The following is a 13,852-nucleotide window of genomic DNA, read 5'->3' on the forward strand; positions in this document are numbered from 1 at the left end:
TTATGTGAATATGTGTTGAAATGCAGACATGTATGACAAAAATCTCCATAAAAATCTGCACCAATATTATTCATTGAGCTTTCAATTTAAAGCTAGGTTAACACACTTGGATCAATGAGTATTTGACTGGTGCATTCTAGATGTTAAGGTAGCTTGTCCCACATCCAATCCGAACGAAAAAAGACTTGGGCATATGTGAACGGGTATGCAACACTGTCTAACATAGTCTTTGACCGGTGTCACACCAAAGACTTTGTAACAAAGTACGGGAGAATGTTAGCCCAAGAATTTCTGTCCTTAGATAAGGCCAAAACTTGAATTTTGGTTCTAAATAGCATTCTCCTAAAAGTAAAGAAGGGCTAAAGAGAAGGCAAAGCATCATGAACAAGGGGCAAAATTTTTTATATATAATATTTATATGTACATATACCCTCCCTCGTCTAGCTGGTTTGTGCCACTACATTTTTACTCAATAGTAAACCAAAATAAGGATTGAAACCATCTTATTGTTCAATCTTTTCTAAGGATAGCTAGCAGGAATATCGTCGGCTTGCTTTTCGTTATATGATTCATCGTCAACTGGTTGCAGCAAACCCCATTTACCTTCAGATTCTAGAGGCTCAACGATGACGACCTCACCATTTGTTAGCCCAAAGGCAAACTGGTTTGGCTCTTTCGGATGAGCAGCAATGACAGACGGATATACGTCGGAACTACTGTCAACAACAAAAGTATTGAGTTAGATGTTAATAAGTTGGAGCCTATATACAATCCAAAAGCATCATTCAGGCTGAGAATAAGTTGGAATTCAGGAATAACATATCATCAAAGAGTCTGAAACAAAAATAATTATCAGCAATTCAATCTTCTTCTGTTTTTTCGAAAGGTGTCATCAACTCAATCTAGATCAAAAAACTTCAGTAAATTTTGAGTGGAAAAAATCACGGGACGAGCAACACTAGCAACATTTGCAGATAACTCATGAGTTATGGCATATAAAAAATAGAGTAATTCTAATCGTGAAATAGGTTCTTGGGTAATTTGTCAATTAAAAAATGAATGAGAGAGAGAGAGATGCCACTGATAACATAAAACATATAAAGGCCTGTGCATGTCAAGGTTTTCTCAATGGACATGAGCTGCCTTGTTAATTATAATACAAGTGGACTTCAAGAAATACCTGACGTGAGATGGAAGGTAAGCACCAGGATTAATCTGGGCTCGTAGATCGAGATTTGAAGCACCAAATATTAACACAGTTCCATCCAGAAATCCGGCACATACTAACTGGCAATTGCATGAGAATGTGGCATGGGAGATCCGCGCACGGAAGGCTCCATTGACCCACTAAAAGTATAAAAGTAAAGACATTGGCATATTACTATGCAAAGTTGCAAACTGACAAGAAGAGAGAGAGAGGAAACCTGCTTCACAAGTTCTAGTTCTGTTGCTTCATATATTGCAATAACATTCTCATGCACAGCGAGGAAGTGCATCTGATCCTGGTGGAATTGGACATGGGTATTTGATGGTCTTAATATCAACCAATCATACAACCGTGCACTTTTCTTCTTTTCCCCACGACTAAAATCCCACACAATAATCTGGAGAAAGAAAAATGTGGAACAAATGAAGTAAAGTCCACATTATGAGGGAAGTGCTCATAAGGGCTGCATTTGGAAACAGATGTGCTAATTAAATATTGTCATCCGACCAATGGCCTTGTAGCCTAGTGGTGGTGCTTCGTCACCTTCCAAAGTAGAAGGTCAAGGGTTCAAGTCCCCGCAGGGGCAAAAAAAGTGGGTGCGTGTGTTTCTTGCCAATGAAAAAAAAAAATTTGTCATCTGCATTCTGCACTTCCTTTTAGTCAGAGCACGAGTAGCAATACTAAAAGGGCCTCAGTACAAATCCAATTTTTCCTGTCTTCTCATTCTACACCGAATCATGCACTCAAGACCAGACAGACACCAGATAAATCTGATTAGGTAAAAACAAAATTTCTCATCCCTTGTGAAGTGAGACTTGACACATGCTGAGAGACCCAACATGCAAAAAGAGAATTCCTGCTTCTGAAGAACAAAATAACCCTAACTGTAAAAAGTAGTTTCTTCTTCTTAGAATGCATGAAATATAACATACTAACCTGAGAATCAAATCCAGAAGAGACGAGCACTTTCAGTACATTAGAGAAGGCAAGGCTGGTTACTCTTTTATAGTGACCCTTGAGCTTTCTTATAACCTGCATAAAAAGGACAATAAAGACTTAACTTCCCGAAGTTTTCTTTGTGCTATCAGTTAAAGTATAGGTGTAAGAGAATCATATATCATACCACATTTACACGAATGTTATAAATCATGATTGTTGAATCATCCATGCCAATTGCAATTATATTGTTATCTTGGGGATAGAAAACAATACATGTTGCAGCAGGCGGTGGAGGCTTGAAAGTTGTCATGATCTGCTGCATCTGCATTTGTCCAACATAATTTAAGAATGATTAGTTGGATCTTGACTTCATAGAAAACAACAGCCAACAATGAGGTAAAAATCAAGGTTTGGACTTGTTTGGAATATATATAAATCAGATTTGAAATATTAATCAGAAGAATTTTGATCGAAATTCCAGAGCCAGTCGATTATAATTTCAGGGATTGTTTGAAAATTTAGTATGAAATTGAATGTGGTAAGAACAATTCAGGCAAGAGGGTGAAGAAAAACAGTCATAAGGAATTAAAGTTGTTTACAATGATCTATTCGATTCGATTCTTTTTCTTTTTCTTTTTATTTCTGTTCTGTTTCCATGACCAAATTGAAACTGTACAAAATTAATAAATTCACAAATTGTTGATTATACATGATTAGATCAGGTTAATGACAATTATAAAATGCACTTTTTGGATTTTGAGAAATTTGCTACAATGCACCCAAACAATATAATATTTACTTTACCTTAAATGTCATGGTATCGAAGAGAGAAATCCTCCCCCCTGATGCTGACACGACATAATAATCATTTTTGGACAAAGCAAAACAAGGCCAGACCTCTTCAAAGTTAATGCCAGTGAAATCATTTGTCATCAGTAATCCACTCTCCGGTTTCCATATTTGAGGGGGAACCTTTGTGGTCACCTGAACCAATAAACATCTTACACAATGAGAAGACCAAATAGACGTCCGAATATCATATTGGAGGACACCATTAAGAATGTCTAACTTCTCTTACCTTGCCACTCACATTAGGTTGATGTTGTGACCATTTCCACATTAGATGAATGCCATTTCCTGATAATGCCAAAATGGCATTACCTGCATTAGTATAGACCAGCTTCGAAATCTGCTGTCATCAATTGAGAAGTCAATCAGAAAATCAGTTGTTTTGTAGCTATTCAGGGCCTGAACACCTAGAGGTTGACAAAAGTTCAATTTATGTCCTCTTAATGCAATTTCAAGTAAATTTAAAGAGAGAAAATATTTTATAATTATTTTAAAATGGTAAGTCCATTAAAGGACCATTATGTGGTTTTAATCATGTTAACGCGGGTTTCTAGGATTGCTGGATTATATACAAACATAACTTCTGATGTTGTTTACATAGAGTGATTGTCTTCATATTCAAACCCAGATTCTCACACTTAACAGATGAGCTTATACAACTGCACCCAAGCAACGACTCCTTTCCAAATGGTAGGTGCTACAAATTAAAGTAGACATATAATTGAAGATTTTAGGATGAAAAGGATACAGATGTTATAGCCTAAGCCAAACATACATCAATCAATGGCGTGAATTTGTATCTATGAGTTCAGTTATATCCAGAATTTTCTACATTTTGTAACTTCACTCTTTATTGTTAGAAGTCCCATGATAAGTTGGGGTTGGGTGACCTAAGGGCAGTTGTATAGATTATGAAAAACATTTAAGATATCCTCCTTATTTTCTTTCTTGAATTTTTTTTTTGGAAAACGTGACCATGAAGACTGCAGCTCTTCATTATGTATGTGTTATTGTGTTAGAAATCATGAGATTCAACAACTAAACCTAACATAAAATTACTTAACATCAATTATTATTGTAATGACGGATTTTGCAAGCACAAAAAGGAATCCTGCATACTTTTTTTTTATGCAGAACTCGTATGCCTAACCACCAAAAAAAGGCTCAAATTTAAAGTATGTATTGAAGCTCCTTTTTATCTTTTTATGCTTATTGGACCTGCAAATGATTGAGTCTAGATGTCTTGATGGGACTTCTGTGAGTATAAATTTTGTTAATTAAATTTACTTGGCTTATGTAACTTTTGTTCTTGGACCATCTTTGCGAACAAATGTAATAATATGTGCTAACAACCACATCCTCTAATATCTTAAACTATTAGGGAATGTGCCAACAAATGTATATCAAACGTCCCTCATATGTGGTGGAGAGATAGGTAGATGGACAAAACAGAGCATAGACTAACAGATAAAGGTAGGAGAACAAACTTGAAGGGCGAAGGAGAGACTTGAAGTCAAGATCTCTGAGAACAAAAGCTTTGATATGATGTTAGGAAACACTTTTCCTTCAGTCAGTTTCAATTAACCAACTCATTTTTTTTTGGTCGGAATGCCTGGGCTGTCTGGCACCATTACTGGTTTCTCTATGCATGTGTACCATCTCAATTGGTAAGACTCATCAATCTCAACATAACATCCGGGATACAATTAATTCATGGGCATGCCATTTCTTGGTATCCTTACAATTTATCTTGTAAGGTATAGCTTGTTTTGTTTGCTGTTTTATCAACTAAATTTCCTTTACTAAAAAAACGTTGATTAGATGACACATGGAACCATGTTTATACTTAAGTCACTTGATCCTATCTCTCCTCCTAGGATGCCCAGTTGTAGTACTGAAACTTCATCATCTACATTCTAAGTATATCCTAGTTATCAATTTGAACACCCCCTTCGTTTCAAGGTCATAATATTAAAAAAAAAAGATTTTTTTATTTTTTATTTTTTCCATTTTCTAATTTACTAGATATAGCTTAATCCATTTAGGGATCCAATAATGCTTTCATGATTCTACATTTACAATTATCATATGTAGTGCCAGAAACCATCTCATGTTTGCCATCTGCTATTAACATACCCAAAGAACCTTAGCCTAGAGATCACTTAATTATACATATACATTAATCCTATTGCAATCATAGATTCTCAATCTCTTTATTGAATGCCATCACATCAATTACTGATTCTTTATACACCAAGGAAAGCTCTTACTGGCAAGGTCTTTCCTGAATTTTTGGCCAACACTATATTAATTGAAGCAATGAAGTTATAAATGGTTTAGATTTTTAGTTTTATGCTTCACTAGAAGCAGACTCCAATCTGAGAATCTGATCTCCAAATAATTGATGTCCTTGTTCCTCTCAATCTTCAAACCTCTGATCTGATGACTTATGCATGCACTCTTGCTTTATGGTCTTTCAAGCAGAATCTGGTAGGGGACCAATATGGTTGTGGAAAACGTTGCTCGCCTAGTAAAATTAGAGAATTTAAACCTAAATTTTATTAGCATCTAAACCATTATCTCATTATATTGCTCTCAAGGGAAAGGGATTGGCACATAATGTAGTGGACTCGTGCATGACTCTATTGACGAAATGACCCATTTGACATACTCATTAATCGGACAGAAAAGTTCTTTCCATTTTCTGTAATGTCCCTGTCTTCTTGGGAATCATATAGGGTACAACCATACAAAGCATGCACCGAATGAAATACATTGATAATAATGTTATTTCTTAACAGAATGATTGAGCTGGTTAGCTTCTCTGCAATTTTATGTTTTTATAACAAGTCACGGAGAAGTTCAACAAAAGAAATGGATTACTTCAGAATATGAATCTTCAAGTCAACAAAAATCATAAGGAACTATATAAGTTACAAAATTTTTGGAGAAGGTGATGTAAGATAACTTTCTATTAAGTGTACAATGGCATCAGTTTGCTAAAGGGCAACATGACCATTGTCATTATGGTTTTAAAAGTGTATGTAATCAGCCAGTATCTAGACAATTAGACTGTTAGAACTTAAAAGGAGTCATAAGATTTCATCAGCATGTACATTTTTCTAATATATGCACAACTATACATTTTTCTATATTTTTTAAAAGACATTCAAAGTTTAGTTGATATATCTAAGTCAAAGGAAGAAAATGACATTAAAAAGACTAGAATGTCACTTCTTTGCTTAATTGCAAAGATTGTAGTGCCCATTTATGCCAAAGATGGATAGTAAAATATTGAAAATATCAATGAGAACTTTTGTAACTAAAATCGTACCTTGTCTGTTTTCAGTTCAGAAGGGAGATTCAGGGACTGGCACTGTGAGGGTACATTAATTTCAGAGAAATTTGGAACCTCTGATACGCCATCGGGTTCTGCCTCTGATGCGTCGTCAGATTCCTCCTCTGATACGTCATCCGATTCGGATTCCTCCTCTGACACATCATCCGATTCGGATTCCTCCTCTGACACGTCATCTGATTCGGATTCCTCCTCTGACACGTCATCCGATTCCTCTGATATGTCATCCGCTTCCTCTGATACGTCATCGGGTTTCTCCAAGTTACCTGCATCTCCATCCTGTCAAAAATAATTTAATTTAGTATCTTACTTCTGGTCCTTTGGAGTTATCTTTAGAATATTTACCGATATTATTGAATGAAGAGATAAATGATTTTAATTAATCAAAAACCCTACTGTCTAGAATAATAAATTATGCCAGATGAAGAAATCAACATGAATCTTAAACTAAACAAACCTTTCCAGGACTACCCACCCAAGGGACATTTCCATCTGTAACTCCAGGGCTAGTGACGGTTGGAGTTGGATTGATTGCAAGCTGAATGGGGAAACAAACATTAGTAGCAAATATATCCTTTGTGAAGAAATATGGGGCGGATTAGCTTACTGACCTTTCTTAAAGTTTCTGAGAGAACTCTTGAGACATCATCGGAATGATATCCAGAAATTTGCAACAACCGAAGGCCATTATCATTTGCCAAGATCTTGATTCCATTATGATTTGTTAGAACAGCCAATAATGTGCCTTTCTTATTGAAGCAAATAAATGGAGTTGCCTTAAAATCAGAAAAGAAGTAGATAAGCAAATTAAACTACAATTCTTATATGGAGTTGCCTTAATTAAAAGTACTATTTTTGAAAAGGAAAACATAGTTAAAATGAAAAACTGAAAATGCGGGTTAATGAACAAACAGGAAGGTCTCCTTCTGCATCAATAGTTGTCAGAAGTTCTTCGTGGTCTATATCCCAAAATTTGATTAAATGGTCATCACCAGCAGCCAAAAACTGGTTCTTGCATGTATCAAACTGTACAACTTCTGATGAACAATTGCAAAGCCCTTGGTAGGTCCTCTTCACACAACCTTCACGTTCATCCCACTCAACGAAGACTGACTCTCCGCTTTTAGTGGTCCCACATGAAAAGAGCCTAACAAGGGTTCAATGATTAACAATGACATTTCAGTTTGGCATGTGAAAACATCAAAATTGCTATTGTAGGTCCAGTAAATCACCTATAACCATCAGAACTATACGCCATTCTTGTGCAACAGTGTCTAGGAGCATCATACTCTACCCTTGCTCCCATATCATCATAGAACCATGCTTTAATCTCTCCATTCAGTGATGTTGAAAACAGAAACTGAGGCACAAGGCATAATGCATTACCAAACTAGGATAAATACTTAAAATACACCAAATTAGAGAAAGCAGCTAACATATCAGTTGAGGTCCTTACATGGATAATTCCCATTGTCCGAGGACAAATGGAGTAAACCGGGGCCCCATGACCTTCAAAAGAATATTGTTTGGCACCAGTAATTACATCCCACACCTTATGCCAGTAGTAGTCAGTGAACTGTTAACTTCACAGTGACATAAAAATAACTACTTTATAACTTGTAAACCAACCTGTATCAACTTGTCATCACCACAGGTTACAACAAGAAGTTGCTCTTTTGGTTTGGAGAATGCAAGATCATTTACACCTCCAGCATGTGCATCAATCTAGACATGAAAATTCAGTATGTGAAGCAAAGTAGCAAACCAGGAACCACGAAATTTTAGGAAGAAAGAGAACTGTCACTCTATTAGAAATCTACCTCCAATTGTTTCCGGATGTTACAGCCACCATGATAAGAATATAATTGCACAATATGTTTTGAATATGCAACCCCTGTTTAAACAAAAAGAATTCATAGTAGGGTTCAGAACAACAAAAAGATTTAAATCAGTGCCTATCAAAACCATTTGGGTTCTAATATATCAATCTCACCGAATAGCAAACCATCAGGGCTCCATATTATACGATTAACCGAGACACGTGGATCTTTGAGCAGAGTCGCCTGAATATAGTTTGGTCACTCAAATATCAGATCAGATGACATTAAAGTGAGCTGAACTAGAGGAAATAACTTAGTTAGGAAGGGGAAATACCAAGAATGCCATTGAAATAGTTTTGATCTTCCAAACACTAAATTTACTTGAAAACAGTTTCTCCCCAGAAGCAACTTCCCACAACCCTACATCCCCAACACTGGTTCCAACTGAAGAATTACATTCGCAGTGTTCATGAGTTGATTCAAGCTCAGAATACAGACTGTTACAGCAGAAGATAACCTATTATACATGACTATATAGGTTCATATAAGCACAAACCTAGAAGAAACGTATGCTGAACAGGGTGAAAATCCATGCTTGTCGGAGAAGATTCCTCATTCAAAATGCGTCCAACAGTCTTGGGCAAATCATCAGGGATGTTGAATACAGAACTGTCACTTTGGATGGACAAAGTTATGGATGATGCCACCTGCATGAAAGTAAGGACACAATTACAAAGAAGAAATGATATTTTATATCAATAATATGAGCATGTAAAAAGAGTAAATAAATAATAAATCAAGAGTAGTGTTGTGCACTACTGCAATAAATGTTGATCCATTCACCTTATCCAAAGTTCCAGTGGACCTTGTTTTGGATGTATTATCAAAATCCATGAACCCTTTCACAGTTGCATCTACCAACATGCATTTGTCATGCAAAGAATCAATGAAATAAATGAGCTCAATCAGAAGCACTATAAAAGAATTATAACCAATACCTGGGTTGGTTTGAGCACTAAGGTCAAGAGCCTCCTCAGAAACTATAGATTGCGTTACAGTAGATAGATCAGAAGCCTCCTTGCTAGAGAAAGGTGAGACTGACACTGACGTGGCTCTAGAAGGCTGAACACAAAATTCAAACATTCTAAATAAAATGTATACAGACATACTAAAATAAATAACATATCAAACTCAGCTGGTTTCTTTTGCAAGGGGACGATGTAAAAGAGAATGAAAGACAACAGTTTTCAGTTAGGATTCTACCAACGGATTGATCTCAATTGATTCACCAAATGGATGATTGGGCAGCGGACATTGATGATCTGTAAAGAGGGTCTTTATATCGGGATTTTCCTGTGGATGTGAGCAAAGAATATGCTGCCAATTTAAGCTGCCAGTTAGTAAAGTAAAATCAGTTCACGCTTGACGTCCAATAAGTTTAGCTTGAGATTATGAAGAGTATCTGACTTAGTACCTAAGAATCAACATCAGTAATAAATAGATTGAACCAAGTAATCGCAGTGTTACAACATAGTTAACCAATTCAACTGAATAAAAGATAACATCAAAAGCGTACACACACATATATAGAAAGAGAAAAAACCTTTGGTTAACAAGGCGCCTCAACCTTGACATATTGATGTGAGGAAACTTCAGTTTTTCATGGAAAATGGGATTTTCCTCGATAATATTTTGAAGTTCATTCATCATGTGTTTTCTAGCAGACAATGTATCGCCAAACAAGGTGAATGACTCGTGTTTTCTGTCAATTCCAGATGAATTTGATTTAGCCCATATCAGAGTATATTACTCTTGCCATGTTTGATATTGCAAGATTAATGGGACATTCACACCTGAAATCATGAATAATTATAAAAAAAAAAATTATACCTGAAATCATCTAAAGTCAGGAGCATTGTCATTTCCTTGTACAGCTCTTCGTTTGATGGGGCAAAAACTTTTAGATCTTTCATAAGGATATCTAAAGCCCTTGCACAATCATGTCTATCAACCAATACTACTTAATTACAATGTTGAAAAAAATAAAAACTTGCATCAACATGACACTATGAAATATTAGAAAATCAGAAGCTTACTCATCCAGTGCCTCAAGGAACTTTTGTTTCCGAATTTCAAAATAGATTTTTTTCGAATACTTGTCATCTTCGAGTTTGATGAAACCCGAAAGGTATCTCTCAGCTTCATCCCAATTGCCACTAAGCACAAGATCCTTGAAATACTTCATGTCAAAGAATAAACCTGTTTCCTGCTCAAGCCTATTCGACAAATGATAACAGAAACAATTACAAAAATGAGCAAATTTGTTATTTTGGAAGTTCGAATGAGAAAGATATAGAAAGGAAAACTTACATGTGAGCAGTTCTTTTGAGATCTTCCTCATTACAAAACTGTAAGATCAAGAAGAGAAGGTCTTTACTGAGAGACATTGCCCAACACCAGATATCCCCTTTCTTGACTTCAAGACCTTCAAATTATAAGAAATCAATAATTGACCAAACTCACATAAACACACATTGAATGGTTAAAAAAGCTGAAATTAGGATTTCATCAAACATTGACCAGAATCAAACCAAGAATAAAGTGTTTTAATCTAGCAATTAGCACAAAAACACTTAAAATTTAACTAAAACCAACTAAACTGAAATGAGCATCTACGCAACTACTTATATAATAAACACACACAATTCATTTTGATTATATTAAGAGAATTGACTAATGTATGTATGTGTGTGTGTGTGTGTGTGTGTATATATATATATATATATATATCACACCTGATATATGAAAAGAGATTGAATAACAACACACAGTTCCCAACAGAAACGCATGGATCATATCAGAATCGGATAATTGCAATTTCGATCAACAATTGATCAGTCCATAATCAAAATTTAAACGGTTACAATTGATTAATTGCACAAGCGAAATAAAGAGCATATATATAAATAAATAAAACAAAACTAGACCTTTATAATTTGATCATCAGAATACTGATACTGATAAGAAAACTAAACCTTATAATTTGATCATCAAAAGAAATGGAAAATCTAGATAGGGATTGTTGCAGAAGTGATAGAATCCAGTTGAACAATTTTCCGTCGCTTTCTTTGCCGATGAAATCAACGAGAGAGTAGAAGAAAATGATCAAAATATAGAGGAAACATACAAAACACGATTGAAAAGATCAGTTGAATTATTGAAAAGAAAGAGATTGATGAAGGGAAAGATGAATTACATAGAAGTGACTGCAAATTGATCGAAAGCGCTCTCTCTCTCTCTCTCTACTTCGTAGTATCTATCCTTTCTCTCTCTTAGTTCCTCAACACTGTCCAAAATTCTTCTTCCAAAACGGCAGTATTTTATAGGGGACATGTCCACCTAGGCGATAAGCACTCGTACTTATGTGATAAATTATTGTAAATATAGCATATTTTTTTCGGTGAATTACGTGGACCTCACCAGAGGTTTTTCATAATTACACGAATTTTCTTTATGGCTTTAAAAATTACTATGGTCTCTCTTAAAAAGTAAACCTTGTAACACAAATCTCTCTTTTTAACAATGTTAGTCACAGCAATTAGATGAAGAAGATTTGGATTAATTTTCAACCGAGTATCGATGAAGCTTGATTTCAAATGAAATTACGGAAGTTGAAAATCTTTAAAGAAGAACAACACTTTTATGACGCGTGTGTATGTTATTCATCGTCTTCAAAAATTGTAACTGTTAGAAGAGATTGAAGTTGGACAAAGCTTCACTCTCTTAAAAGAACTAAGTGTATAATATGTTGGGTGAAATTTTATTATTGAGAGTTTGCTAAATTTTAAAAAATAGGAGGTGTCTCTTTCTATTTGGAAACAAGTTTAAATTTGACAAATTGTCCTCACTTGAGAAGTTGAAGACATGAATACTTACTTTTCTGTGTATTTCATTTGCTCAGCTTTTAAGTATTCTAAAAAAGGAAAGGAATAAAAATTGTAGAGATGCTTTTGCATTTTCATTTTAGCCTCTCCAGCTGTATTTCTTTATGTTGGGTGCAAAATTTCCTTATCATGACTATACTAACATTGAATTTTCGTACTGGTGCTACTATTACCAAAATTAGTATTCAAAATTCACGCCTTAGTTTATCCCACGGACATGTATATATGCATGTAATGTGTATTGAAGAGATAGTTGGATAGCTTGTAAAACTAAATAAACTTGAAGCATATCATGTGTCACACAGAGTGAAAAGAGGAGCGAAAGCGATAAAATCTAACTTACATAAAATGAGAGTGATGGTAAAAACGTAAGCAAAATGTAAGACATCACCCATTAAAAGAATTATGTGACTTAAAAGATATAAAATTTTCAACTCCAATCACCTATTCTATAACCACCTTCAATGTCAATTTCATGTATGAATATGTTTGAAATGCTTAGAGCAACACCAGCGCAAGGCACTTTTTCTATTCTAAACTTTATGTAAAGTGTACAATCACATCAACAACTTTATGTAAAGTGTACAGTCACATCAGTAATTGGTTGTACACTTATTTTGGAGACTCCAAGTTCTTGTTGTGCATCCATTTTTCATTCTACACTTTATTATATTATTATTTTTTAAAAAATAAAATAATTTTTTTTATTGTTTTTTTATTATTTTCCAATGGTTTTATTCTCAACAACTATAATACTAACGGCTATAATTGTTTGCTTTGATTATATATTTAGATACAAGATTTAATATATATATATATATTGTGGCGACCTTGTGGGCGGGTGTGTGTGAGCGTGTGCAGGGGCCACCAGTAGGCTACCACACTGGGCGAGCTACAGGTGCACAATCCCACAACGTCTGGGTGTGGATGGGGCAAGTGTTATATGTAGATTCAACACCCTTCTATGACACAACGCGTTTTAAAGCCGTGATGGCCGTGAACCCATCAGAACTCTGTAGTTAAGCGTGCTTAACTTGGAGTAGTACCAGGATGGGTGACCCCCTGGAAAGTCTCTGGTCTGGGTGAGCCAAAAGCGAACAATATTGTGTCTGGCCAGGGTGAGGATCGTTACAAATGGTATCAGAGCCTGACCCAGCCGGAAGTGTGGCCAACGAGGACGTTGGGCCCCAAAGGGGGGGTGATTGTGGCGACCTTGTGGGCGGGTGTGTGTGAGCGTGTGCAGGGGGCACCAGTAGGCTACCACACTGGGTGAGCTACAGGTGCACAATCCCACAACGTCTGGGTGTGGATGGGGCAAGTGTTATATGTAGATTCAACACCCTTCTATGACACAACGCGTTTTAAAGCCGTGATGGCCGTGAACCCATCAGAACTCTGTAGTTAAGCGTGCTTAACTTGGAGTAGTACCAGGATGGGTGACCCACTGGAAAGTCTCTGGTCTGGGTGAGCCAAAAGCGGACAATATTGTGTCTGGTCAGGGTGAGGATCGTTACATATATATATATATAAACACGCGTTTTAAAGCCGTGATGGTCGTGAACCCATTAGAACTCTGTAGTTAAGCGTGCTTAACTTGGAGTAGTACCAGGATGAGTGACTCTAGTAGTACCAGGATGGGTGAATTCCTGGAAAGTCTCTGGTCTGGGTGAGCCAAAAGCGGACAATATTGTGTCTGGCTAGGGTGAGGATCGTTACATATATATATATATAAACA

The 13,852-nt window shown here is 35.9% G+C and overlaps 1 protein-coding gene across 4 annotated transcripts; it reads right to left on the minus strand.

Moving 5' to 3' along the window:
* Positions 1-92: 92 nt before the first annotated feature.
* Positions 93-11,527, minus strand: LOC132286171 (topless-related protein 1-like). Of its 4 annotated transcripts, none has more exons than XM_059788443.1 (27): positions 11,430-11,527; positions 11,209-11,299; positions 10,544-10,658; positions 10,270-10,449; positions 10,064-10,177; positions 9,777-9,935; positions 9,437-9,563; positions 9,172-9,295; positions 9,017-9,087; positions 8,730-8,880; positions 8,508-8,617; positions 8,347-8,416; positions 8,174-8,247; positions 7,983-8,078; positions 7,810-7,905; positions 7,586-7,713; positions 7,266-7,500; positions 6,965-7,129; positions 6,811-6,891; positions 6,330-6,632; positions 3,225-3,338; positions 2,951-3,130; positions 2,331-2,468; positions 2,144-2,239; positions 1,425-1,604; positions 1,181-1,347; positions 93-716 (listed from the first exon to the last, which is right to left on the minus strand). In XM_059788443.1, the coding sequence occupies exons 3-27, from the start codon at positions 10,618-10,620 to the stop codon at positions 521-523; spliced, it is 3,432 nt and encodes a 1,143-aa protein (XP_059644426.1). In that variant the 5' UTR covers positions 10,621-10,658; positions 11,209-11,299; positions 11,430-11,527; the 3' UTR covers positions 93-520. The 4 variants fall into 4 exon arrangements, with proteins under 4 accessions (XP_059644426.1, XP_059644427.1, XP_059644429.1 ...); XM_059788446.1 differs by having other exon boundaries at positions 94-713; positions 3,225-3,335; XM_059788445.1 differs by having other exon boundaries at positions 94-716; positions 3,225-3,335.
* Between the last annotated feature and the right edge of the window lie 2,325 nt (positions 11,528-13,852).

This window comes from Cornus florida, unplaced genomic scaffold (assembly GCF_030987335.1).
Source record: "Cornus florida cultivar Cherokee Brave unplaced genomic scaffold, ASM3098733v1 CherokeeBrave_3.0.0_Hap2_Chr11, whole genome shotgun sequence".
Taxonomy (NCBI): domain Eukaryota; kingdom Viridiplantae; phylum Streptophyta; class Magnoliopsida; order Cornales; family Cornaceae; genus Cornus; species Cornus florida.